This window comes from Neomonachus schauinslandi, chromosome 8 (genome assembly GCF_002201575.2).
Source record: "Neomonachus schauinslandi chromosome 8, ASM220157v2, whole genome shotgun sequence".
NCBI lineage: Eukaryota > Metazoa > Chordata > Mammalia > Carnivora > Phocidae > Neomonachus > Neomonachus schauinslandi.
In genome coordinates, this window is record NC_058410.1 from 2905763 (window position 1) to 2933512 (window position 27750).

Here is a 27750-nt window from a genome sequence, read left to right on the forward strand (position 1 = left end):
TCGCTGCACAGCCCCCGGGACCCAGAGCTGGGCCAGCCCGTGTAAGCTGCTTGTTGCAGGGACAGTAGTCAGGTCCTGGGTCCTGGTTCGGATTTCCTTCAAAGGCAAAAGAACTGGCCGGAGTTTCAAGGCAAAGAGCTCCATATTCAGGATGGGCCCCTGTGTTACCAAAATGTTGTAACATCCTACCGATCACTCCTCTGTCTCGTCTTCAGCATTTCCCAGGTAGAACATAAGGGAAATATTCTTTGGCCTCTGTCGGTGTCAGCTGACTGGTGGATGAGTAGCAGTTTCCCCACTTAGGGGTGGAAGAACTAGAAAAACTAAGAACGTCTTTCAACAGCCGAGCCCTGAGAGCGTGGCAGTTAATGACTTGGCGTGTGAGCCGGACCTCAGGCCAGCAGACGCCCTATTGAGCCCCCGCCGCTGAACTGAGCCCCCGCATCCCGGCTAGCACGCCAGGAGCTGGCCGGCCCAGCCGTCCAAATTCTCGTGTGCACGGAAAAGGCGGTCTGTTTCGTGTTGAGAAACGGTCCAGTCACAGCCAGTTGGGGCCTCCTCACCCCACTGCATGGGTGATTCAGAAACCTCCCCACTGAGTAATGAGCAGAAAAATGTAAGCAGCGACTTTGATAAACAACAGGATGCGGCTTCCGCCTGGGGCAGTCATAATGGGGGGGTGGCGGGCTGGTTCTGCCTCCCCCGGGGGCACTGGCGATGTCTGAGACACCCTGTTTTTCACAGCTGGGGTGGGCCTCGTGTACGCAGGCCAGGGATGCTGCAGAGCGTCCTGCACGGGCCGGCTCCTCCCGCGGTCCTGGACACAGGACTACCCAGCCCATAACGTCGGCAGTGCTGAGGTTGAGAACCTCAGTCTAAAGCATCCTTTAGGGGTGGGGCTGGGGGGCGGATAGCTCATGCAGAAATTCCAGCGGACTGACATCTGGGAGGTGAGGGTGGTGTGTGCCTTCCGTGTTAAGCTCTGCTTATGCTTAGCAGGAGGACGCTGCTCTGACGGGGCCCAGTGCCTCCTCTACTCAGGGGCAGGGCAGGCCCTCTGGCGGACGGAGCCCGGACTGCTGGGGCACGGCCTTCCCAGAGAAGGGCGGGGGCCTCCCGCAGCCCCGCGCAGACCAGGCCCACAGCCTCAGAGCACATGTGGGACATATTAGATCTCACGTCTTGGAAATATCACTGTGTTTTGCTTTAAGCTTATTTCTCTGTCTTATGGGCCCCTAATTTTGCCGCTATAATTACTCTGTCATCACATTAACGACATTTAAGGCCACATGTAAACCTCTCCACCCAAGTATATTCCCAGTCAACAAGATTGTTGGTTTTGCATTTATTCTCAGCTGCGTTTTTCTGTGCAGCTCTTAAAATTAGTGAGGCCATGTCTAGCTACCACGTGACAAAGTCTTTAGCGCAGTACGCACACACAGCAGGGACTCAGTAAGTGTTGGTGCAGAGTCTGAATCCATAGGCTTGATGCTTCCCTCCCAGCCAAGGCAAACAAGGCTGGATTGCCCAGCATCTTCGCCCGGGAGAGCCTGGCCTCAGGCAATGAGGCAGGTGCTGCCCCCCATCCTTCTGGCAGGCACCACCTTGGGCTGACTCAGCGTAGGATGTCCCACCAGTGTGCCCACCTAATGCTGAGAGAGTGGATGGGAAAATCGTGACGTCCTCTCTTCTCTCCCCTCTGTCAGGCACGTGACAGTTGAACAGATGTGCCCTACTTTCTTAGCACGCGGAGCTGCTTCCGAGGGACAAAACCGCTCAACACTCCAATGCACAACTCAGGTTCACCTTTGCTTTCATAGCCAGCCCCGGAAGGCAAGGAGAGGAGATGAAATTGTGCAGGACTTTGAAATAACGTGACATAGAACCGCACAGATGGCCAGGCCTGAGTGCATCTTCCGTTTAAAATAAGGTTAACACGGAATCATTTACGACGTGCAGAAGGGAAGTAGGATTGAGCAGCGCTTGAAGGGGAAAGGTTTATTTGAATAGAAAAAATCATTAGTATTCTCTCCGTCAAAGGTGCCATACTCACTTTACATGAATTGCGTTAAGAGGGTTGTTGGTCTCTATTTTGTTTTAGAGTCTTTGTGGCTCACCACGATCAGGCACTCATTGTGGACAGCCCAGGAAGCCAGTTTGTATAAAAAGGACTCCTGGCATTGTGCTGATGGGCAAGTGCATAGGAACATATCAGAGCTCATTCACTATGGAAAAGCTGCCTTGTGTCAATAAATGTCTCAACCTCTCAGAAGCCTACGTAGGTGCGCCTTGAGAGAGTTCTGGACAGTGTCTGCGGATGACTCAGGTGTGTACTGATCGCAGGGCGCAGAACTCACATGCACACCCAAGGTACTGCTTTTGCCACCTTGATCCTTGGTTTCGAAACACAAACATCAGTAATTTCTAAGAAGCAAATGATGCAACACCTGAAGTAAATTCTATCATCCTGTTATAACAATGACGATGATGATAACAGCAAACAGCCCTCACTAGGTGCCAAACTCGCCCCACTCAAAATGCTCTGCATGTTAGGTCCGTTGATCTTCATGACACCATGATGTAATTACTTTCACCATCCCCTCGAGGGCACAGAGACTGACAGGCCAACAACACACACAAGGACACCCAGCCTGTAAGTGGGAGAATCACCGAACGTCCAAGTGTGCATGCCCTTGACCTCCCCGGGACGCTGCCTCCCACTTCCAAGGGGTGGAGCCCTAAGGCTTCACTCCAGCTCACTCCCATGCATTCTGCAACCTACAGATCATGAAAGACTGAGACAGCCGTGCAGAGTGGATGCGGCTGGGCAGTAGTAAATTTAAAGCCCAAGTCATGGGATCTGCAAGGAAAATGTGTGGTTTTGATGACAATCTAGGCTCCCTAAATGTTACAGTGAAGTGTTACTGGAGAAAGTGGAGGTGCCCAAGACACTGGATCTGGGCTCCTTTTCTTGTGTGTCCCCTGCTATTCCGCTCCCAGCTCTCGACCCCCTGCCTTTGGGTTGGGGTTGACTCCACCTAACAATCACGACTTCTCTTCAGTAGCGTAGTTTTGTTCTATTATTAGAAGTACTATAGTTTGTTTTAGCAGAAGACTCAGGTGAAAGTGAAGCAAGATCCTTAAAGTTATGCGAGTCTATGTCTCCCGGTCCTTGATTCTAGGGAGGAGGTGGGGCCGACGCACATCTGCCAGGAGATGGGTAGGCTGTCCTGACACGGAGCCTGTTTTGTGTTCACGACAGACAGTTACAGAGCATTAACGCTCCTGTGCTCATGTTCTCATGTGTATGTAAGTTGAAATCCAAAAACACAGCAGGATTGAGACCAATGTTTGACATGAATAGAGCTTATTTTTAGAAGGACAACTGATCGGCATGGAAATTTTAATTTTTTCCAGCAGGAAAACTCAGTCCTCTCGCTGTGTCATTTGTTTAAATTAATTGTACAAGAGAAGTTGTCTATGAAATCTTATGAAGGATCGCATGCTTGACTACCCTTGTTCACATATGGCATTGATCCTGGGAGCAAGCTCGTGGAAATACCCTGCCTCCGGGGACATGCAGCAAGCCCCTGAGCCCCTCCTCTGGATCACCGCAAAGCCCATTTCCCCACGGGACTCCGTGTCCCAGGAGGGGAGCACCCGGGGAGAGCCGGGGAAGAGGAAGGTGGAGGGGTGCAGAGACGGAAGAGGAAAAGCATGCTGAGGACGGTGAGGCCTCGTATCTTGACGCCTCTTCCTGCCCCTTCCCGTCTCCAGCAGCCAGGAATAAAAATGCACGTGAGCAGCATTGATCTCAGGGTGGTGAGTTCAAGCCCCACGTTGGGCGTAGAGCTTACATTAATTGATTGATTGACTGATTGACTAAAAGGAAGAAAAGAGAAGTGTTCCTGATACTTCCATCCCCATATGCTTCACCAGCAGAGAGAGTCCTTGTCTGCCATCCATTGCGTCCCCGGGGGTGCTGACTTAGCCCCGTAAACGTACAGCTTGTTGAAGAGCAACACGGTGGAAGGCTCGTTTACTGGCTGTGGTGGGGGACTGACCCCGGGGAAGCGTCCTGCCCACTCTCTGCGGCCGCTGGGAGATGAGAACCACAGAGACCGTTCCTCCCCACCCCTTCTTTGTGGTTCCGCGAGATTACCTGAGCACCAGCATGGAGGAGAGCAGGCCTTGCTCATCAACACGATGACTGAGAATTCCTTCCCGGAGACTATAACTCAGTATTATTCTCAAAATAAGGAACTTGATCCACCAGTGCTTTCTTGAACTAGAAGCAAGTCTAACAATGGCAATCCCAGGAAACCGATCCCACAGAGAAGAAATTCATTCCTTGACGTTTCTAGACAAATGCTCAGAACCTCTCTCTGGGCCCTGCCATCCCCCCTGCTCAGACTGCAGCCTGGGCTCAGGGACCAGTAAGCCTGCCTCATGGCGCAGCGTCTCTGTTAAGACTCTTCTTCCTCACCTTAAAAAATAATAATAATAATTCCAGAAAAAGATTTGTGGATAAAAGCAGCCAGCACTTGCTGACAACAGGACCAAACAAACCCTGAGTCTGAACAGAACGTGCAGCTGTGTGACCCCAGGTCAGCCCTGCCCAGCTCAGGGGGCTGGTGGGAAGCCAGCAGGGTGCCTGTGGAAGCTGTACCTCCCCAGTTCTAGGACTGCCCTCCCGGGCTGGGTGCCCCCTCTCCCCTGCACACCCGCCTCCCCGCCTCCCCACCCCCAGTGCCCAGCCTTGTCCTCTGGCTTCGGGTCAGCCCCGCCACAGGGAGACCCCACAGGAAGAAGGAAGAGCCCCCAGCTCCTGTCAGGTGCACCTTCTGTGCAGTTGCCCCATCCGGTCCTGTAACTGCCACCGGCAGGAGAGAAGAGGCTTCCTGCTTCCAGCTCCACGGTGAGGGTGATAAAACAGATTTATGCTGAGAATACATCGTTTTGATCATGAAATTTTATTCAAAAAAAATGGATCTACCACTAATTTTTTAAAAAATCCACTAATGCATTTTAACCTTCTCAAATTCCAAAGACAAGGTCACAGTCCCAAGAGACTGAATGAGCCCGTGCGCCGTTGGAGCAGAAGGGGTCTTGAACCCCACTGGCCAGCTCGCAGTCCAGGCAGTGCTTTATGAACCCCCACGCTTCTGGAGAAGGCTTCAGAGAGCCCCTCCCTCTGAACGCTGCATTATCTGCTAGCTTCCTTCAATAATAGAAGCAATCCTGGCGTCCACGCTAGAACTTTAGTGGAGTAAAATGTAGCAAGAGGAGAAAAACGTGTCAAGAAAGGGAGCTTCACTTTGTGCTTGTTTAACAGTGCTTGCCACTGGGCTTGCAGTCCTGGGGTGCCAGGGTCATCGGAGCTCGGCTGCGGGCTTTAAAGCTGAGACGGAGAGCGGAGCGTGGGCACTGGGGTGATCTATCCTGACAGCGAAGGGGAGGGACGAGGGGCATCCAGGGGCAGCGTTCTAACAGTGGGTCAGATGCTGCCAAGCACTCCGCTCATCTAAACGAAAGAGATCAAGTCTCACGCGAAGCTTGCTTAGAGTCTGATGTGAGAGAAGGTAAAAGCAAATCTCCCTCCTACTCTGGTAGTCAAATCATGGCACATTCTCCAAAGAGCAAATATTTTAAAATTAGGTGAAACTAATGTGCAAGAACAGTATGAGGGATTCTTCCATTTTGAGTGTCATTTCTAACGCATGTGCTTGGGATTCACTTGGATGGCGTCCCCCACCCCCACCGGTTCCACCCCGTAGAGGTGGGAGCAAGGGCATAAGTAAACCACTTGCAGAGATGTCAGCCATTATCGGCCAACAGAGGCTTCCCTGTTTCAAGCAGGCTTCTATTCACGGCACCTCGTCCTGTCTTTGGAAGCCATCTGTTTTCACGGGTGGAAGGATTTTATCTGTTATCCTAAGACGTGGAATGCAAACGCTGGGTGGCGGAGGGGAAGGAAGGTTCGTGTCTAAGCCACGGTGGCCGACTCAGGATGCACGCCGGCCCCAGCATCTCCTGGGGAGGACCAGGCCCTCGGTCCCACGTGGCGGCTGGTGTGTTGCCGCCGGGTAAAGCAAGAGATGTGCAGAGAGCCGCTCGAGGCTCATTTTGGGCAGAGCGAAGAGCATGGGCCACCCACTCAGAGCCTGCCACGGTGATTGAAAGCACCTGCTGCTATTTGGTGGTGCCCGTGTGAGCCCCCCAAGCCCACCGTTCTCTATCCAACCCTGTAGTATCTTAACATTCGTGTCTGAGGCTTGTGCCGGCTTTCCTTTTTTAAGATTTTATTTATTTATTTGACAGCGAGAGAGAGACAGCGAGAGAGGGAACACAAATGGGGAGTGGGAGAGGGAGAAGCAGGCTTCCCGCGGAGCAGGGAGCCCGATGCGGGGCTCGATCCCAGGATCCCGGGATCACGACCTGAGCCGAAGGCAGACGCTTAACGACTGAGCCACCCAGGCGCCCCTTGTGCCTCCTTTTTGTAAATGTCACTCTTAGGCTAATTGGGAAAGAGGATTGCCTTGAACTTCTAGGCAACTATCACTTATCCTGGTTGAGCGTGAGCTGCAGGGGAGGAGGGGGAGGAGACAGAAAGGGTCTGAGCCTGCTGATGCCATCCCAGAGCCTCATGTCACATGCTCTGCTTGTTCCAGATCATCGATAAGAGTAAGAGAGACCCCTCGGAAGAGATCGAGATTCTCCTGAGGTACGGGCAGCACCCGAACATCATCAGCCTCAAAGACGTAAGTGGGTTCGTGCAGCAGTGATGTTCCCTGTGCTCCCATTTCCTCACCTGGCGCCGAAGCCGGCGTTGGTTTGGCACCGGCTTTCTTCACGGTTCACTGTTGCCGCCCCTGGGAGGGTGTGCCAGAGCCGGCCCCCACCGCGTGCCCCTCAAAATCACCCGGCGGCTGCCCGAGTTCCCGTCCCTCTGACAGCAGCCCCCTGCCCGCCACCACACTCCCGAATCACGTAATGTGGACTATAAAGGAGGAAAAGAAGCTGGTGCAAATTTTCATCCAGATGTGTTATTGCTCGGTGCCATTCCTAAACACAGCAAGAACGGAGAGTCCTGCGTGGCTGAGACGGGGCTGGGGCGGCTCTGAGACCCCAGACCAAGCTCTGGCCGTGGGGCTCCTCCCAGCTTGCTCTGCCTCTGCTGGGCGATGAGTGGTCCCGGCATGGGACAGGGAAGGGGGCAGGGGTCCAGCCCCTCGAAAGCCCAGCCCAGCGCCCAGGGCTGTGGTGTCAGGGGCCAGAGGGGACACAGAGCTGTCTCCTCGCCACCTTCACGCTCACACTCCAGAATGATTCCAGTGTCGTGAACCCAAACCCTCAAGATTTGGGGGCCGCCTCGACTTCCCGCTGGGCCCCGTCAATTCCTGGAGCAAGGGGACTGCAAAATGCCAGTTCACCTCGGAGCAAAGTGTGAAATGAGTCCCTGTGTTAACCCGTGAAGTGAACCGGCTTTCTCCCCGTGGATCCCAGGCACCTCCGTGGTGCAGCCCGGTCCTCCGGCCGTTTTGGTGTTTATTCATGTGTTAAGATGCACAAGCAGAAGTCAGCTCATTTGAAAACTTCTAAGCTTTTCAAACCACTTTCATTATGTTGGGGTGAGTGATTCTGAGCCAAAGATGCCATCGTATGTCCATTCTCAAAAGTAGAGCTTTTTTTTTGAGGCATAAACTGGAAATAAATACACCAAAATCAACTTTACATCTTGCATTGAGCTCAGAGTCAGGCAAATTATTTTAGTGAATTGTTCTGGAAACTCACTGATTCGTAATCTAAAAATTATTCGTGTTTAGATGCTCAGCCCTGTTTCCACGAGGTCCTCCGAATGCCTGGGCACTGGTGTGCAGGGAGATTGCGGCCCACACGAGCATGTCATGGAAAGAGCCAGAGCAGAGGGGTGTGGGGCTGTTGTTTAAGCTCATGAGAGTGAAGGTGGTGTGACAAAACTCTCTTTTTCCATTGCTTTCCTGAGATAAGAGCACTGTTGCAAACGGCAGATTCTGTCTCCCTCTGCCTCCCCTCCCTGCCGGGCTCCGGGGTCTGGCAGCTCTGAGGCTCGTCCACGGTGCAGGGGGAGGGAGGGCCGCTGGGGCCAGCTGGACATGACCCAGGCCTGCTGGCCTGGACCCTGCCTGCTAACGAGACCCCCTGGGGCTGTGCACACTGAAGTCTGAGGAGCTCGGCTCTGGGCCCACAGCCCAGCTCCACCTCCGAAGTTCTCCATGGCAGAGGGGAGTGGGGGCCCAGATCAGGACAAGTCATGTCAGCTAAAGTCTCACCTTGCAAGCTCCTGGCCTCGCTGACTCATTCCCTGCTTTGCAGCAGATGATTAAAGCTGGTTTTCCCTAAGCACCACGTCGGGTATGACTGGAATGGCCATTCACTCACTTTCACCCGGAGCCTTGTTTTCACACCCAGGAGAGCACTGAGCCCCCAGCCTCTGCCCTGGCCGGGGCTGCCTCCGGGGCTGCCCTTCTCCCCCATGGCAGGCAGGCCTGCGCGGGCGGGGCGGTGTGGAGGCCGCCAGGGTGACCGCATGCTCCGTTCTCCGCCTCCCAGGTCTACGACGACGGGAAGTTCGTGTATCTGGTGATGGAGCTGATGCGCGGCGGAGAGCTCCTGGACCGCATCCTCCGGCAGCGTTACTTCTCGGAGCGGGAGGCCAGCGATGTGCTGTGCACCATCACCAAGACCATGGACTACCTCCACTCCCAGGGGGTAAGCAGCCTGCGGCCGCATGGCCAACACAAAAACAGGAGAGACTGGACCGGGAGAGAGTTCCCTGGCTCCAGAGCTGGGGACCCCCGTTGTCCTGGCTTCCTTCTGTGTCACCGCCGCCCCTTCCGTGTCTGAGATCATTGCACACACACTGTGCCCCACAGCTAGTAGGGAAATTAAGTTTACCTGGACCAGTTATAGAGAAAAAGTATTTGGGCTGGATAAAGGGACATGTTGCTCTATTTACAACTGAATCCTTAGCCAACACAAAGGAATCCTGCAGAGGACAGAGAAAGTGAGAGCTCGCTTGGCCGAGGCCCTCACCGGGTTCCAGGCGCTGCTCTGTGCCCTTCGCTCATGCAGCCCTGAGCTCCAGATTACACCCGCTCACAGACCGGGAGATTAGAGCAGAGGGGGGTTAGGCATCTTGCCCAGGGCTGGTTGCGCACGAGTGAGTGGAGAGCTGGGGTTCCTAGCTGGCTGTCTGCTTCCAGACCATCGCTCGGCACCTCCCGTGAAGCAGACAGCGCTTCCATGGCCCGCCCTGCCCCGTGGTCATGAGCATTTAAAATGCAGCCACTGGGGAGCCTAGGTGGCCCAGTGGTTAAGCGTCCGCCTTCCGCTGGGGTCCTGGGATCGGGCCCTGTGTCGGGCTCCCTGCTCAGCGGCAAGCCTGCTTCTCCCTCTCTCACTCCCCCTGCTTGTGTTCCCTCTCTCGCTGTGTCTCTCTCTATCAAATAAATAAATAAAATCTTTAAAAAATAAATAAATAAATAAATAAAATAAATGCAGTCACCTCCGAACTGGAGGATGTTCCTCCAGGACCACACCACAGGCCTTTCTGTGGTCACCCAGTGGTCTGGGAGTGCGAAGCGTTTTCCCAGAACGAACTCTAGAGGAAGCCCGTGGGATGATGGTTTTTCCAGATTGGCTTCTATTTAATGAGGGAGGTGATAGGCCTGGCCCCAAACTCTCCTGCTACCCTGCCCTTGGAGCCTCTGCCCATGTGTGTCCCTTCAACTTCCCTCCATCTTCTGCCCCTGGGTTTTAACAGCACAGCAGGTTCCAGGCTGTGTGAGGGCACCCACGTGTGCTCCCAATCAGCCTCTCTCCCTGTCAGACGAAATCGCTGTGTGCCCCCAGAGAGCTGCTTTGCTTTGAGATGTCAGGATGGCTTTCGCCGCCCCCATCCCTCGTGCTCGGAGCGCCCTGCGCCTCCCCCGCCACAGGTGCAGGTAGGGCTCCTGTCGATCGCTTGATCGCTGCCCAGGAGTCACCTGACCCATGACAAAGGCTGCATGTCTACCTCGCTCTCTAGTGAGCCCCTGACAGCGCTGGAGCGTTCTGGGTGCACAGTAAACATCTACCTGTAGAAATCTTTCTGTGCACGTCACCTGAGCTCAGAGCGACATTTCCTTGTATATAATTCTCTCGTTTGGGGTAGCTTCTTATTTACTTGAGTGTCAATACGAGAGCAAGAGAGGAAGGAAGACCCGCCCTAAAGAACATAGCGTCCCAGCGGACCGGCTTCCAGCTGCAGGACCTGCTCAGGGTCACAATCCCAAAAAACCCCTTATATTCTGAATGCTTCCCCCTTCCCCTTCCTGCTTCAACCTCGCCCACTGCCTTTCCAGGTGGTGCATCGAGACCTGAAGCCGAGTAATATACTGTATATGGACGAGTCTGGAAACCCTGAATCCATCCGAATCTGTGACTTTGGGTTTGCCAAGCAGCTTCGAGCTGAGAATGGGCTGTTGATGACACCCTGCTACACGGCAAATTTCGTTGCCCCAGAGGTAAGAGCTCCGAGCTGTGGATCATTTGGTACATCGGAGTCACCTTGATTTAGTTGAGCAGTCATGTCAGAGAGGAGAAATGAGTCAAAAAAGAACCAGCCACTGACCTTGCTCAAACACAGTTATTTTATCATTCTCCTATTTGTAAAATTGTTAATGGTGATGTTTTTATGTAAAATTGTTACCATGCAATAGACCATTTGGATCAGCTCCGTGTGCGCTGTGGGATTTAATATGAGGGCCCGTAGTGTTCTGCATGGGAGGGCTCTCAGCCGCATCCAGAGCCTTGGAGAATTTGGGCAGCACCATCTTGCACATCTGGCCCTTCTCAGGCTCCCTGGGGATGGTTTCGTTAGGCTCTGAAGTCACTGATGTGTTTATGAGGCACACCCAGTTTCTTGCTTTAAGTATCAACAAAACCTGAGAGGCCACTAGAGCAGAACTGACTCGTGGCTGGTGGGATGAGGGGTCAGGAAGCAGAACAGATGTTGGATTCTGTGCGGATCCTTCTGGCTATTGCTGAAACTGGACCAGGGTTGCAATGAGGCGCACAGCAAGTCTGAAGAGAAAGGTGTCCGACTCCTGATCTCAGCTCAGATCTTGAGCTCAGGGTCGTGAGTTCGAGCCCTACATTGGGCTCCATGCTCGGCATGGAGTCTACGAAAGAAAGAAAGAAAGAAGAGAGGAGAGGAGAGGAGAGGAGAGGAGAGGAGAGGAGAGGAGAGAAGAGAAGAGAAGAGAAGAGAAGAGAAGAGAAGAGAATAGAAGAGAAGAGAAGAGAAGAGAAGAGAAGAGAAGAGAAAAAAAGGAGGTCCCCGGGCACCGGTAGTGGGTCTTCGAACTGAGAGGTAGCCCCCGCCATCGGTCGCGAGGAAGGCAGCAGGGTGCTGAACCGGGATATGGATGGGCATGGGGCCCCCAGAGGTGGGCTGCGAAGCCACTTTCAGGTTACCCAGATGCTATCTGTAGCCCCCTTTAACATAATCTGCTTATAAGCCTCTTTGTTGCCTTACTTGATCAATATTAATATTGATAGTATTGATTTTAGCGATTATAGAATATCTTAAATTGGTATATTACTTTACCATTTACAAAGCACTTTTACCAATAGTTTTTACTCTTATCTTCATATGCCATATGAGGCACACAGGGTAGATACTACTGGCCACACTGAATGGATTAAAAAACAAAAACAGATTCAGTGTGTTCAAGTGACTTTTGAAGGTCACTCAGCTAGTGACGCACGGGCTTAAACAACCACGCCGCCGACCCAGCACACAGCATCGGTGATACGATGACGGAAAGGTGGCATCCTTGCCCTTGTGTCTAAGAAAGTTGAACCCAGCTCTCCTGACTCCAGATCAGTGCTAAATCCAGTAATGTACAGTAATCCATGAATATTTATGCTGCTGTCTTTACTGTTGTTCAGCTATAACTACATCAGAGGATTGCCCTCTGTTGAAGTATGTAATCCTAGGACACATGAAGATTCTTCTGTTTTAACTGTTCCTCAGAAAATTAAACACAGGATTACCAAGTAATGCAGTAAGGCCAATATCCAAGGGCACTGAAGGCAGAGACAAGAGCAGCTGTTTGCCCACCCGTGTACATACCAGCATTATTCACAATGGCCGGACGGTGGAAGCAGCCCATGTGTTCATCAACAGCTGAATGGATGAACGAAATGTGGTGCGTTCATACAAAGGAGTATTGGCCTTAAAAAGGAAGGAAATCATGTCCACACTACAACATGGATGAACCTTGGGCACATCATAAGCAAGGCAGAAAAGCATAATTACTATATGATTCCACTCATATGAGGTCCTAAAGCAGCCAAATCCACAGAGACGGATGGAGGAGGGTGGGAACCAGGGGCTGGGGGCGGGGCATGGGGAGTGGCTGTGTAATGGGGACAATTCCAGTTTTGCAAGAGGAAAGAGATGGATGGAGATCATTGAACAACTGAACTGTGCTCCTAAAACTGATTAAGATGGTAAATTTTGTGCTATGTATACTTTGCCATAATTATTTTAAAGTTCTGCCTTAAAATAAGTGTTTCCAAGCTATCTGTCACGTATCTAGCAAGAGCTATGGTTCCCATGTGTGCGCTGGTCTTTGGGGAATCCTATTGCAGAGCATCATGGTTGACTTGGCGTTAATAAAGGATATCCCCCTGTTCCCCACCTGTCCAGCTCATGGTCACATCAGAACAACACCCTATGAACTTGAACCTTCTTCACCAAGAGCTCATCTGTCGTCTGCTTTCCCCCTCCAGGTCCTGAAGCGGCAAGGCTACGATGCAGCATGTGACATCTGGAGTTTGGGGACCCTGCTGTACACCATGCTGGCGGGGTAATGCACACTCTCCCATAGGGGTCAGCATGCGATGGCATGTGTGCCCGAGACATCATGAGGCAGACGTCTCAGGGGCTGTCCCTTCAGCCCAGGGTCAGCCCTGCCCCGGTGCCACGGGCGGGGACGCACACTCACAGGTCTTGGGTAAACACCTCCTTAGCCCTTTCAGGACAACTAAAGAGCAGGGATTAAGAAAGTTGGCCATATGTTTTCTTTAAAATGTATCTCCAGAATTAGGGAACTGGAGCACAGAACTCAGCTCATCAACAAAAAACCCAAGCCTCTGACCATCTGTCCACATTCTTCCTGGCACCAGGCCGCCCCCTTAAGGGGTCACAACATCTTCTCTTAAAAACATCCTCTTGAGTTAAGAAGCACCCCTAAAGGCTTCGAGGTCAAAGAGCACCTCGAGAAAGGCAGCCAGGTAAAAGCAGGTGACTGACTTGTGTGGCCGCCAGATGAGACAGCCGGCCTTACAGAAGGAGGGTTGGGTCTGCTGTGTGCACATCTGCTTCCAATCCGAGGTGTTCCCCTCACCAGCTCTGTTTCTGGCCTGGACTCCTTGACCTTTATTGGCCTTACTTCCCTCACTTTTGAATGAGAAGAGGACACTGTGTATTCAAGGCTTCCAGCCTTAAAGGTCTAGGATCCAAAGAACCCCAGAGGGACCTATGTTTTTAAATTTATTAAGGATTTGCACAGAAGGAAAAAAGAGCTCTAGACCATCCAGTCCTGCTCACTATAATAAAATGGACAAAAGGCCCTGGTAAGAATGAATGGGAGTAGCCTGTTTTTTCTGTGGCCTTAATGAGGCATCTCGTGATAAGTGAGTGATCAGTGTCTGTAGTGAAAGGAGGCGGACGCGTGAGCCTGGGGCTGTGCCTTGAGGACCACAGTAGCAGGGAAGGCATCCCGGACCTTCCTGATGTCACACCGTTGGATTGCCCTGCGATTCTTCTGATACTCACGTTGTCTGTACATAAACCTCAGATCACCAACCTGCCCACTAAAGGAAGTGCCGTGAGGATCACATACAATTCCTTTTCTAACAGGCATGTATTGACATGCCCTGGATAATGTTGGGAGCTGATGGAATAATTCACAGTGGGGCAGATGCGGATGGCATCTTATATGTGTCCATGTAGATCCCTGTGAGTGTTTTATTCTCCCCATTGTGCAATCAAGTCTTAAAACATTAATTTATCAGAGAACCAGAGTTGGTAATAGACCAACCATAGGTCTATCAGACTTCAAATCTCAGGTCCTCCTCCATTATACCACAGTCTCAGTGTGGAAACCGAATGACCGGGCCAACCATTGAAACACTCGGTCACCAGGGGAGCCAGGAAGGGTCCAGGGATGCTCGTGCTTGGGTCCTAGAGTTTTCTACACTTGCCTTATCGACCTACACCAATGACCAACTTAGGAAGATGGACATAGCTTAAGAAATAAGTGACGCTTTCCCATGACTCCTGAATTTGGAGCGCAATGGCAAAGAAAGAGCTATTTTTTTAACAACAAAGAGGCAGAGGTGCCTGGGTGGCTCAGTCGGTTAAGCGTCTGACTCTTGATCTTGTCCATTCCTGCTCTCAGGTTTGTGAGTTCAAGCCCCACACTGGGCTCTATGTTAGGTGTGGAGCCTACTTAAAAAAAAAAAGGCAACAACAACAAAAAGAGGCAATAGCAAGCTGTGAACTTTACTGTAGGTCATAAAATCAGAACTCATACCATGCATTCTCTCATTGCACAGATTTACCCCATTTGCAAATGGACCAGATGATACTCCTGAGGAGATTCTGGCAAGGATTGGCAGTGGGAAGTACGCCCTTTCTGGGGGAAACTGGGACTCAATCTCCGATGCCGCGAAGGTGAGTGTTTTCCAGCGCTCTTGCTTCTCAGATGTGGAGATTCTGTATTAACCATTGTATTTGTGAGGAAGCTAGAGGATACCTTTCATATAAATAACTCAGGTATTTTATCTCACAGATTTTTTTTTAGCTTCTCAGTTAAAAAAAAGTGGTTTTTTGCAAAAGTCTTCTTACAGCACTTTTCACATTTTCTACTGTCTTGGTGTACTAGGGTTCTCCAGAGAAACGGAACCAATAGGAGGTGCATAGATACAGAGAAAGAAAGGTTTGTTTTTAAGAATCAGTTCATGAGATTGTGGAGGCTGATAAGTGTAACATCTACAGAGTAGGTCCATAGACTGCGAACTCAGGGAAGAGTTGGCATTACAGCTTGAGTCCAAAGCCCGTCTGCTGGCACACTTCCCTTTCCTTGGGAAACCTTGGTCTTTTTTATCTTAAGGCTTTCAGTTGATTGGATGAGGCCCACCAACATCATGGAGGGTCATCTGCTTTAGTCCAAGTTGACTGATTTCAGTGTTAATCTCATCTAAATAAGACTTTCACAGCAACATCTAGACTGGTGTTTGGCCAAACACAAGAGACCATGGCTTAGCCAAGGTGAAACATAAAATTAACTATCACAGGTTTAGTGATGTTGCAAACTGAGTGCCCTGAATGATCACAGACTGATCAAGAAGAACTCTGGGACAGAGGTGTCAAGGTGACACATAAAATTAACTATCACAGTTTTAGTGATGTTGCAAACTGAGTGCCCTGAATGATCACAGACTGATCAAGAAGAACTCTGGGACAGAGGTGTATTTCTGTTACTTTAAAACTCTTTGCACTGAGGCTTCCCTGCAGCTTCACTATTTGTGACCAACCTTGTTTAAAGAGACATCAGACTTAGTCTTTTTCAGTTGAGATCATCAATTCCTCTCTAATCAAATAGTCAATGATAACACCACCACTCGGAAGAAGCAGCCTCAGTCTATTTCCTGTGTTGCCATAAAATGACTGGGAGAGGAGTAGACCATCGGGGTTCTGATTCTGGTACTGCCATCATCATCACTGTGTGACCTCATACAGAAATGGCAGAGGGGATGGTGGAGGTGATGGTAGAAGTGATAACGGAGAAGATGATGGAGGAGGTGGTGGAAGTGATGATGGAGAAGATGATGGAGGAGGTGGCAGAGACAATGGTGGAGAAGATGGTGGAGGTAATGGTAGAAGAGATGGTGCAGGAGATGAAGGAGGTGATGGTGGAGAAGACGGTGGTGGTGACGGTGGAGGTGATGGTAGAAGAGATGGTGCAGGAGATGATGGAAGTGATGGTGGAGAAGATGGTGGAGGTGACAATGGAGGTGATGGTAGAAGAGATGGTGCAGGAGATGATGGAGGTGATGGTGGAGAAGATGGTGGAGGTGATTGTAGAAGAGATGGTGCAGGAGTTGATGGAGGTGATGGTGGAGAAGATGGTGGAGGTGATGGTAAAAGAGGTGGTGCAGGAGATGATGGAGGTGATGGTGGAGAAGATGGTGGAGGAAGTGGTGGACAAGATTGTGGAGGAGGTGGCAGAGATGATGGTGGAGATAATGACAGAGGTCATGGTGGAAGTGATGGCAGAGAAGATGATGAAGAAGGTGGCAGAGGGGTTGGTGAAGATGGTAGAAATGATGGTGGAGGTGATGGTAGAAGAGATGATGCAGGTGATGGTGGAAGTGATGATGGAGAAGATGATGGAGGAGATAACGGAGGGGATGGCAGAGAAGATGGTGGTGAAAGTGATAACAGAGGTCATGGTGGAGGTGTTGGTGGAAAAGATGGTGGAGGAGATGGCAGAGGGGATGGTGGAGAAGATTGTGGAGGAGATATGGAAGAGACAGTGAGGGAAATGATGGAGGAGATGACAGAGGGAATGGCAGAGAAGATGGTGGAGGTAATGATGGCGGTCATGGTGGAGGTGATAGTGGAGAAGATGGTGGAGGAGATGGCAGAGAAGATGGTGGAGGGGATGGTGGAGAAAATGATGGAGGAGGTGACAGGGCATGGTCAAGGAGGTGGTGGAGGGAACGGTGGAGAAGATGATAGAGATGATGGTGGAGGGAGTGGTAGAGAAGATAGTGGAAAAGATGATGGAGGTTATGACAGAGATGATGGTGGAGATGTGGAAGAGACGGTAGAGAAGATGATGGAAGAGAGGACAGAGGGGATGGTGAAGGAGGTGGCAGAGGTGATGATGGAGGTCACGGCAGAGGTGATGGCAGAAGAGAAGGCACCTGGCCTTTAGCAAGCACTTCCCATGTGTCAGACCCTGACGCTCTCAGTGCTCCCATCCATCCACTCTGTCTCAAAAGAGTATAGGCATTGTCGAGTTCTGGTCCCCAAAGTAGACCAGGACTTGGGTGCTGGTGGTTTCTTTGGCAAAACCACCAGCAAGGTGGTTTCTGAGGCGACCTTGGAAGCGGGAGTGGGGGCCAGGGAGAAGGTGTCAGGAAAGCAATCAAGTCAAGTACCAGGATTGTTGCTGCAGGCAGAGGGCTTCACTGCCTCCTGGGACCTTGACGACTTCTTCCTGCCCCTTCACCACCGTATCTTCTGCCTCACCTGCCCCATGCCTTTTCCCCTCTCTGTGTTCCCCAAACATGCAACAAAACCTCCAGTTCTCCAAAATCAGACAAAGTCTATGGATTTGTGTGTTGTTACAGTGCAGCTGGCAGGCACTGCATAGAAACACTGCTTTACTATGAGATCTTGAGCAAACAATACAGGTCTCTCTGCTTTCAGTCTTACCGGTGGAAATGGAAACAATACTGCTTCTAGGAGATACTTGTTTCAAGAAGTTACTAAGATCAGTGTTACCAAATATTAAAAGGCATTTGATTTTTCTATTCAAAACGGGATATTGGATTAGTCTATAGTATTTCTCTGTTGTGGTTTATGACCAGAAATTCTGTTGAGTGCATCATCATCATATTGTGTACGTACACTAACTCCCTTATTTCCCTGTGAAATGCCACGGGAATACCAGAGTAAGGTGAGCAGCCTAGCAGGAAAACACGGATTCTCATCATCGCTCTTCCTTGGACAGTTGTTTGATCACTATAAATGTCATCTGCAAAACAGGGACAGTAATATTGGCCCTCTTTCCCCCAAGGACGATCCCGATGACTCTCTCAAGAACAGGTGTATCACACATGTGCAGACGGCCTCATGAATGCCATGCAGATCCACATCACAGTTGTAATTGTGTGTGTGTGCACATGCATGTGCGTGTCATGCCATGTGTGAATGTTAAGTGGAGCTTTGTCTTTAAGCCACAGTCGTAAGAATCTTTATTGTGATTATCTTACAGTCACATAAGAAAATCACCCCTAGGGGACATTGGCCCCTTGGACCCATGTAATGGCTCCAGATGGACAGTTCTGTGGCTGGTGCTGATTTGTAGCAAATGTTTGGGGACAGTGCTAATAAAAGTGACACTACATGCGTTGTCATAACTGGTTTATGTCTGTGGGACAGTCGTTACCTAGCTTCTCCCTTTGGAAGGGTATCATTTTTACTAAAATAGCAGTTCAGTAAATTACATGCACCGTTCAGCATTTCTACATTTGATTTCTCCTTGCATGTAAGATCTTTAACACGATATAAACCTGAGGTGAGCCACCAAGGTGATGATAATTAAAATTCAAAAATCATTCACGTACTTTTAAGGCTGAAAATAAACATTTGACACCCAAATGCAGAGAATCGGTCAGAACAATGGTGAGGTTTTGCCGTGAGAGGGAATGAAGGAATTTTGCACAGGAGGCTCTTCGAACCGGCTTCTGCTGTCTTCCCTTATAGGATGTCGTGTCCAAGATGCTCCACGTGGATCCTCATCAGCGCCTGACGGCCGTTCAAGTCCTAAAACACCCGTGGATTGTGAACAGAGAGTACCTGTCCCAAAACCAGCTCAGCAGACAAGACGTCCACCTGGTGAAGGTGCGGACAGGGAGTCATGAGAGCAAGATGCTGGGGGTGGGGGGCCCAGGAAAGTTGCCCTGATCCCCCTCAAAATAACCTAAAGAAACCACAGTATGGGAAGCAGATAGCGAACCAGTAAGAGGCACAAACAGGTATCCCTAGTTAATTTACTTTTACACATTTCTTCAATACAAGCAATCACACACAAAATTCTGAGTAAGTTGCAACTTCTGTTAACAGTCCTGAGCAGCTTCATTGGGTTTGTGTGTGTGCATGTGGGACAGAGACAGACACGGAAGGAGGCGGGGAGACAAAGTAGGACAGACAGACAGACAGACAGACAGACGGGGGTGGAGAGAGGGAGGGAGGGAGAGAGAGAGGTGGAGGGAGTGGGGCATCTGCACCAATTCAAGGTGCCAAAGCCCTGGGTTCTAGACGTCCACAGACTTCTGTGTAGAGGCCCAGACTGTAAGTACTGTAGGCTTCTGGAGCCCGCTGCCTCTGTCGCTCCTCCTCAAATCTCCTGTTGTGGCCCAGAAAGGCCCTCCAAGTGGCTGCGTGCAGCTGGGCCACAGGAAAAGTTGATCCCCGGGAGCGGGGGCGCTGGGCTGGGCCGGCGGGCGCACCCCATTTTCCTGAGACACTTCCCAGGGCACGTGCCACATGGGACCTGGCTGCACAGCTTCCACGAGAGCATCCTGACCCCTGGAGCCCCTGACAGAGACACAGGCTATGGAGGGAACAGAGGTCAGGCCGCAGCTGGCGTCACTGAGATCGTCTTGTGCCCAGGGATCAAAAGGTTCTCAGCTACAGAGCAGCTGCTCATTCAACGGTTGGGTCTCGGTAGACCCTGCCATCCGACGACCCCACCGTGCAGTGTCCGACCGTGCGGTGCGACTGTGATCAGAGTCACCAAAGCCAGGCGTCACCAGACCCAACTGCAGCCAGACGGTGGCCTCGGGCCAGCTCGGTCGTGGTACGCCCACACTGCAGTGCAGCCCACATGGGCTGGCTGACATCCGAGGACTGGGGTCCACAGCCCGGGCACGAGCAGCCTCTGCCTCGCGTGCTTGGCAGAGGCTGCTTGGAGCTTCGTGGGGAGGACGGAGGCCCCAAGGGCCAGTCCTTGGAGGGTAAAGCCCGTCTCCTGAGATCCGGCTGGTGTGGTAACATGCCGTACAGCAGGGGTCATGTGACCTCATCCCGGGGCTCCCTGCGAGTCTGCAACACCTCAGGTCACACGCACAGCCCAAGGCGGGTGTGGGACGGTACTAGAACAGAAGCGCCATCATTTAGGAGGACCCAGAGTGTGCCGGACGTGCCCGGCGCCGGGGTCCTGCAGGCCCGGCCGTGCGTGGGAGAGGACAGCTCGGAGAGGCCCCAGGCCCCCGCTCGGGAGGGGGTGGGCACCGCGGTCAGCCGCCCTTTCCCTTCCTTCCCCAGGGGGCCATGGCCGCCACCTACTTGGCTCTGAACAGGGCTCCGCAGGCCCCGCGGCTGGAGCCCGTCCTGTCGTCCGGCCTGGCGCAGCGCAGGGGCATGAAGAGACTCACGTCCACGAGGCTGTAGCGCGAGCCGGCCCTGCCGAGCGTCCTGGGCTGTCGGGCGCTGCCGCGGTGCCCACGCCGGGCTCGGAGGCCCAGGTTCCTCCGCTCGTTCCACGCCTGCTCGCCAGCGGGATTGGATCCAGACCGGTGACCTCCCCACGCCCTGCTGTGCCAGCCCTGCCGCCTCCTTACCCCGAGCAAAGCCAGACAGACTCACTTCACTGCACACCACCACGCCCGATGCCTGTAGGGTTCCTTCGGACTCCGGAGGTCTTTTACGATCATGGCTTATATTTATAGAGAGAGGGTTTTTCCAGTGATAAAGCCAGTAACTGGGTCAGGTTTCCGACACACGTGTCCTAGTGATTCGGGTGGGCGGACACGCTGACCAGCTTACGGCACAGCCTCCCCGGGTGGGGCTGGCCTTTGCGGTCTGGGGTTGCCAGAAGGACAGGGTCGGCACATGGCACCCAGAGTAGACGCCAGGTCCCCTCCCAGTGATCCAAAGAGCCCTGTCCCATCGCCCTTCTTCCTGACTGAGGTGCTGGGTGTTCTCTCTGGGTCGCAGACCCACGGGGGGAAGAGCCCAGAACCGGCAGGCGGTATCTTCACCCGGGGAGCCTCTTTTCACAAGAATGGCGCGTCCCTGGGGAGGAGCCAGCGAGAGCTTGTGCCCCCCGCCCTGTGTCCTTGTTCCCTCCACGGCCAGGGCTGCGGGGCTGAGGCTCCACGCTCCCGCGCTGGCTCTAGCCGTGGCCAAGGCCGCCCAGGTTCCCAGAGCGCGTTGGGCCTGACATCTGGCCGCGGCCTTCCGTCAGCCCCCTGTGCTTTCCAAAGCCGTGGTTTTGCTGTGTTCACCTTCCCCTCTCCGGTCCACGGGAGATCCGTGAGCCCTGGCAACCCTGAGCTCTGTCCCTTCCTTCAAGGCGTGCTCTCAGTCCCATGCAGCCGGGAGGGGGGCACGGGAGGCCCTGCTGCCGCCCTGGGGCCCGGAGGGGAGCCAAAAGGTGGGTTACCCAGGGTAGCCATGCACTTTGTAGAAGCTGTGCTTTTGTGTTGCATTTGTGTTTCTGGTTTCCACCTGATGTTGCAGAGACATTTAATGTTTCCCTTGGGGCGCGTGCACACGGGAGGGGCGCAGTGCCGAGGGAGGGGGCTGTGCGCCTCTTGTTAACTGAAACCGGACAGGCTGGGCACCACTGCCTGGGCAGGAGGGGAGAGAGCGGGTGGCCTTCGGTGTCCTCCCACCGGCCCCACCGGGGGTGCCCCCAGGCCGGCCCAAGACTCCCCGCTGCCCTCGCTGGGTGTGGGGCACCTGCGGCCCTCAGCCAGAGCTCACTAAGAAGACGTATCTCACTGTTCCCTTCGTCCCCCATCTCAACCAACTACACCACCTCAAAAAGACAAAGAACAACATGCGGCATTCTGAGTATAACTCCTTAGCTTGCTCCAGTTGTGCTCAGACCTTAAAATGAAACCTTATTTCAGAAGCTTTTACAATTCTGTGAGCCTTTCTCCCCCCTCAGAGAACCACCAGACGTAAAAGCCGGGGCAGGGGGGGAGAGGGGGCAGGTTCTTGAACCTGTTTCCCACAAAGCCTCATTAGGCATCCCCCCTATTTTCTCACTAGAAAATGCTTTTCCCCGAGGCCACAAAGGCTTGGTTCACAATAGTTCTGTTTTAGGTCTGAATTATTTGATCTATTATTAGAAGCTTAGGAGAAACTGGATAGCCCTTAGGTCACGGGTCTGCCCTCCTAGGAAGGCACCAAGGTCATCACACCTTCCGTCTGCTGCCCAGGCCACTGCTCCAGGGTTCCCACAGCCGAGGTGTGCCGCCCGGCGGCCGGGCTGCTCTGCTCGCCGAGAGTAGGAGCACGGAGGGACGCGGGCCGGAGGGGGCAGGAGCCCAGGAGCGGGCGGGGAGAGGGGACAGCGGGTGCTCCCTGCGCACCACGGCTCCTGCCCGTGCGCTCTCTCGGTGCCACCACGCACGCAGCCCCACCTGCCACACCCCAAGAGCCGCAGAGCGACCCGGGGCTCACCTCGCACCACGTCGTGCCCTTAGCCAAGGCCAGGGTGCGGCGGTGGCCGCAGAGACCGTGCTGAACCAACTCTACTTGAATGTCTGTGAAATACCTCTGCTTTCTCACCTTATCCAGAGCGCGGTGATACTTGAAACCCTTCCACAAAGTCAGCCTAGAGATGTCGATACCATAGTTTAAACTGAACTCCGAGGTCCAGGGGAGCAGCCAGCGGCTGAGCCTTCTAAGCAGCAGTGGGGCGCGAAGGAAGGGGTTACTTCTCATTTGCGTCCCCTGTGGGGCGCACCCCTGCCGGCCCTGAGCGGCTCCAGGGCTTCACACAGGCAGCCAGACCACAGGGAGTCAGATGGCTGCCCCATAGACCGCGGAACAGTCCCCCCCCGGATCATAGCCCCACAGACCGTGGAACAGTCCCCCTCCCTGGATCATAGCCCCACAGACCCCAGAACAGTCCCTCCCCCGGGATCATAGCCCCACAGACCCCGGAACAGTCCCCCCCCCCGGATCATAGCCCCACAGACCGTGGACCCATCCCCCCTCTGGATCATAGCCCACAGACTCTTGTGAGAAAACCGAGCCCTGGTCCTTGGGCCTCCTCCCCCACTGCCCCACGGTCCCCCCAGGGAGCCCACTGTGGTCTCGCCCCACCTGCAGGCCCCCCTGTTTGACAGGAACACCTGACTCACCCCACCAGAGTGAGGGCTCTGCCAGATGCCGCCCCCAAGTCAAATTTGGGCAAGAGTGAGATTTCACCTGTATCCTTAGGTCAGATTGTCCGTGATTTTCATCTAACTTTGTGTGTCTTGATGCCTGGAAGATTGTCCAGCATTTTAAGTGATAATAGTACTTAACGTTAGCCGGTGTTGTTCATTCAATGGTGTTACTCCTAAAGCCACACGTTGGGACTGTTGCCTCACACTTGACTGATTCTCTCAAGCACATGACGACCTTGATTTGCACTCTTTTTTCTTTCCAAATGGTTTTGTTGCCCTTCACCTCTCCAAGAGTCCTTAAAATTCTAGAATGGAAAAGGACACTGCAGGTGCCTGGGTGGAGAGAAGACGTGGGTTCGCAGAGCTCAGGAGGAAACCCGGGAGACTCGAACTCGCCACCGCTAGTCGCCCGTGGAGCACGCTTCCAACCCAGACCCCGACTCAGCACTTTGTTTACAAGCCCGCATCTGTGTTTACAGGTCATTCTTATGTTCACGCTTTGTATTTTATGTTTGAGATGGGCGGCCACTATACAGATATTTATTACGCTTTCCAGACTTTCTGAATAGATTTTTTGAATAAACATGGGTTTTATGAAGTGTAATCTTTTTCTAGGATAACAATAATTTTTGGCCTTTCTGTGTGGTTGCCAGTAATAGTCTGCAGATAAGCGTCTTGCTCCTCCCGTCCCCTCACTCCATGTTCGGGCTGCTGCCAGCCCCTGCGGCTGCAGGGTGGCATCTTCGTAGGGAAGGTGGGACACTGTGGCCATCCACTCCACACTGAGAGCTGTGTGTGGGGGCCTGCTGGAGCTTCTGCGTGCATGCGTGGCCGGCGTGTGAGTGCGTGCACACGTGCATTGTGCAGTGTGTGTATGAACATGTGTGTGTGCGTACATGCGTGGCTTGTGTGAGTGCGTGCACACGTGCATTGTGCAGTGTGTGTATGAACGTGTGTGTGCGTGCATGCGTGGCTTGTGTGTCAGTGTGTGCACATATGTGTTGTGTGGTATATGGATGAACATGTGTGTGAGCATGTGCGTGCATGTGTGGTGTGTGCACATGTGTGGCTATTCGTGTGTGCCTGTGTATGGTGTGAGCATATTTGTGCATCTGTGGTGTGTGTTGTGTGCCTGTGTGTACACACACATGCAGGTGTGTGTGGTTATATACTCACGTGTGTGTGCTGTATTGTGTCGACATGCACACATGTGTATCTGTATGTGGCCTGTGTAGTATGTGTGTGCACACGTGTGTGCGTGTGCCTGTGTGTTGTATATTTGCATGTGCCTTGTACAAGCATGTGGGGTATTGTGGTGTCCATGTGTGCACGTGTGTGGTGTGCGTGGGTGTGCCCGTGTACATGTGTGCACTCCCACGGAGCCTGGCCACGTGATGGGATGGGTACGGGCAGGAGACGGTGGACGGTGTGTGGGTAGCGAAGCCCGGGGCCAGGGTGGGCTGCTGGCGGCCGTCCCTGCTGTGCCTCGTTCTGGGCATGGCCACCTGGCGTCCTCATGCCCACCTCCTCTTTATACAGAAATAAAACAAGAAGCTACACTCTTGGCCTTCAGCTCTCCAACCTAATTTCTTCCTCCCATTTGGTCAATTCCTGAGCAGCATGTATCCACAAGCAAGACACGTACACACGTTCACACTTTTCTGCCACCACTTTCTGGGCTGCTTTCCCAGCAGAGGAGGGAACTTGCTCCCCGAAACCCTTCAGGCTCACCGCAAGGCACGGGTGTTGAAACCACTCAGGGATTCCAGAGCCCACGGGAAACACGTGAACATTCTGCCCCCGGCTACAGCGGGGATGCCCCGAACACACCCACAGCCAGCCGCGCCCCATCCCCTGTGTGACAGACCCCGTGGCACAGACCTGCTGGGGTGAGATGGCCGTCCCTTAGGTCACAGCTCTGGAGGTCAGAAGTCCCAGGTGGGTGTTGCGGGCTAAAGTCAAGGTGTCGGCAGGACTGCCTTCCTGGGGGCTTTCGGGGACAGAGCCCTGCCTTCCCCGGGGCCTGGAGGCTCTGCTTTCCTGGGCTCCCGGCTCTTCTGCCAGACTCAGAGCCAGCCGCAGGGGGTCGAGCCCCATGTTCTCACCTCAAGCACTCCCCCACACCTCCTCTCCCACTGTTGAGAACCCTTGTGGTGACACTGGCCCACCTAGATGCCCCAGGATACTCTCCCTATTTCAGGGTCAGCTGATTAGCAGCCTGAACCTCACCTCTATGTCACTCATGGGTTCTGGGGCCCAGGATTTGAGAGCCCATTCTTCTGTCTAGCACACCACACAGAGTGAGCGTCGATCTGCTTATAGTCTTCAGGCTGCATGTTTGTTTGGGTGGGCGAAGGTTCGGGCAGTTTGCTAACATGTCAGCTGGGCACCGTCTTGTGCGTGTGGACGAAGACACGATGCACCCCAGGTGCACCCCTGCTCCCCTTGCCCTCAGGTCTCCCGGGGTGACAGAGAATGCATGAACAATAGGCTGGGTCACAGCTGGGCACCCCGGCTTGAGAAACCCCAGTCACTTAGAAGGGCTGGCTTCCTTTGCCCCAGAGGGGGACACCACCTCTGTCCTCCTGGGCTGTCCCGCCGGCAAACGTCCTAGAGAAAACCGTCCAGTGACTGCTCACACACACACAGAAATGCAGGATTCACCTCCCAACCATAGCGTCTCCGTTCTGTATCTGCTGCCCCCAAATGCTGAACTGAGCGTCATCCAGGAGACCCCAACAGACGGGGCAGAAGAGGTAGGTTTGGGGGTGTTCTGCTGCTTCACTCTCATGGGGACCTCCTCCTGAGTCACAATCACAAACGCACCCGAGGATAAAGTATCCATCTTTCGTAGGACCTAAAATGGTCCTCCACACACCTTTTATGCAGATGATTGTGCGTTTATTCTCAGATTTGGCCTGTCCCTTGTCCTAAGTTCCGCCGACCCAGGCCGTTAGCCCACATGTACTTCCCAAGGTGCTGGAACCAAGAGACAGGAAGGACCACAGACCTGGCTCCCAGCTCCCAGCGCAGCCCCAGCAGACCCTGAGGTTTCATCTCAGGTGACCTGCTAGGTAAGATGAGTAAACCCCGTTTGCAAAGGCGAGTCCCGATGCAGCTCATGACTCACAGCCCAGAGTCAGAGGCCCCGCGTCAGGTGCGGCTCTGCCTTCGGAGAGTGTGGATGCACCCCGCCCCCATCCGCGCCCTCCCCCACCCCTGTCCCCACAGCTCCGCTTGCTCGGCCTCACTCAGGTCCACGGCACCCTCCTTCACGTGACTGCAACCTCGTGGGTTTTTTTTTTTTCAGTTTGCCAGTGTTTCCACACATAGTGATACAATTCCATAATTGATGCATGAAAAATCAGACTGAATGAGATAGTCCCTCATGGCAGAGATTCAGTCATTCAAAAAACACATCCTGAGCACGGACCACATGTCCATCACGGTCCCAGGAGCTAGAGATGTGTCAGCAGCAAGGCAGAGCCTTCCGCTGGTGAAGGCAATCCCCTGGCAGAGAGAAAGAGAAAATAAACAGTAAGCAGTAAGACACATGGTAAGATAAACCAGTGCAGTGAAGGAGAGCAGAGCAGAGCAAGGAGGTAGCTACTCTGTTCAGGAAGGGGGTTCAAAGCACAAACCAGCCCTGAAGATTTACCAGATCTTGAGGTCCCTGAGTGGCTCAGTCGGTTAAGCATCCGACTGGATCTCAGCTCAGGTCTTGATTGCAGAGATCAAGTAGGTGTGGAGCCTACTTAAAAAAACAACAACAACAACCAAAAAAAAAAAAAAAGATTGGTTCTTCTCAGCAACAGGTGTTAACAGCCTTTCAATGCAGAGCTTATGAACTTCATAGTTTATTTAATTTAGTCCCCATTAATGGCTATAATTCAGGATCTAAAATCAAAAGCACTCCTAGACAACATATGTCCAATTTGGGGATATGTTTGTCACTTAACTCTGATGAGGAAAAACATCAAACAAGTATGTGGCACTGAAACAATTTCCCGTATGTTGCTTTTAATCACACTTGAGCTTCGGCAAGAAAGCCCCGTTGTCTAAATGATAGCTGTGGTTTCAGCTCAGAAGCATCACTGTTGGCGGTGAGTTCCGTTAATTTCAGCGTTTTCGCGTGAAATTTATCCACAGGTCTTTCTTTTCTGCGGGCACAGGCCACCAGTTCCCCGCTGAGCCAGCTCTCCTGCGGTTCTGCTTTGGACCGGAGTTGAGATTGTGAAATCGGAGACTGGATCAAACGGAGCTACGTCAACGTCACAGGCTTCGAACTTGGCTTCCGTTTTACTGCGGTTCGGGGGACACAGGATGCTGTGTTGGTTTCAGGTGTACAACAGGGTGGTGGACACGTCCGTTCCGTGTTCTGCTGTGCTTGCCTCACACGTAGCTGCCGCCTGTCGCCCCACGCACTGTCGGCACCGTTCCAGACACCCCCGTGCTGGGCCCAAACTTGTTTCTTCGTCACTTAAAACTATGGACGTAGAAACTCAACCCATCAGGTTTTGGCTTTGGTCCTAAATAACAGTTGAAAACGTAAATATTCAGATTGAGGATGAGATTTTTTTTTAAAGAAGAAATTAAGATAAGAATTAGGCTCTTCACATAAATTTAAAACTCATTTGTAGAGCCTTGAGTTTTGCTAACAACATTTGTAGCCCAGCTACAAAATACCCTCACTCATACACATCCAAAGGAATTCAAAATCACATAGAATTC

General features: G+C 52.7%; 1 protein-coding gene across 2 annotated transcripts in view; it reads left to right on the plus strand.

Annotated features, from left to right (window-relative positions):
• The window catches only part of RPS6KA2 (ribosomal protein S6 kinase A2), a 155509-nt gene extending 134771 nt beyond the window's left edge, over positions 1–20738 (plus strand). For both annotated transcript variants that reach the window (XM_044917246.1, XM_044917247.1), the window contains exons 15-21: positions 6672–6761; positions 8593–8751; positions 10386–10547; positions 12823–12899; positions 14653–14770; positions 18596–18733; positions 20159–20738. In XM_044917246.1, coding sequence (XP_044773181.1) covers positions 6672–6761; positions 8593–8751; positions 10386–10547; positions 12823–12899; positions 14653–14770; positions 18596–18733; positions 20159–20284 — 870 coding nt within the window. In that variant the 3' untranslated portion in view covers positions 20285–20738. The remainder of the gene's footprint in view (positions 1–6671; positions 6762–8592; positions 8752–10385; positions 10548–12822; positions 12900–14652; positions 14771–18595; positions 18734–20158) is intronic.
• Positions 20739–27750: the final 7012 nt, after the last annotated feature.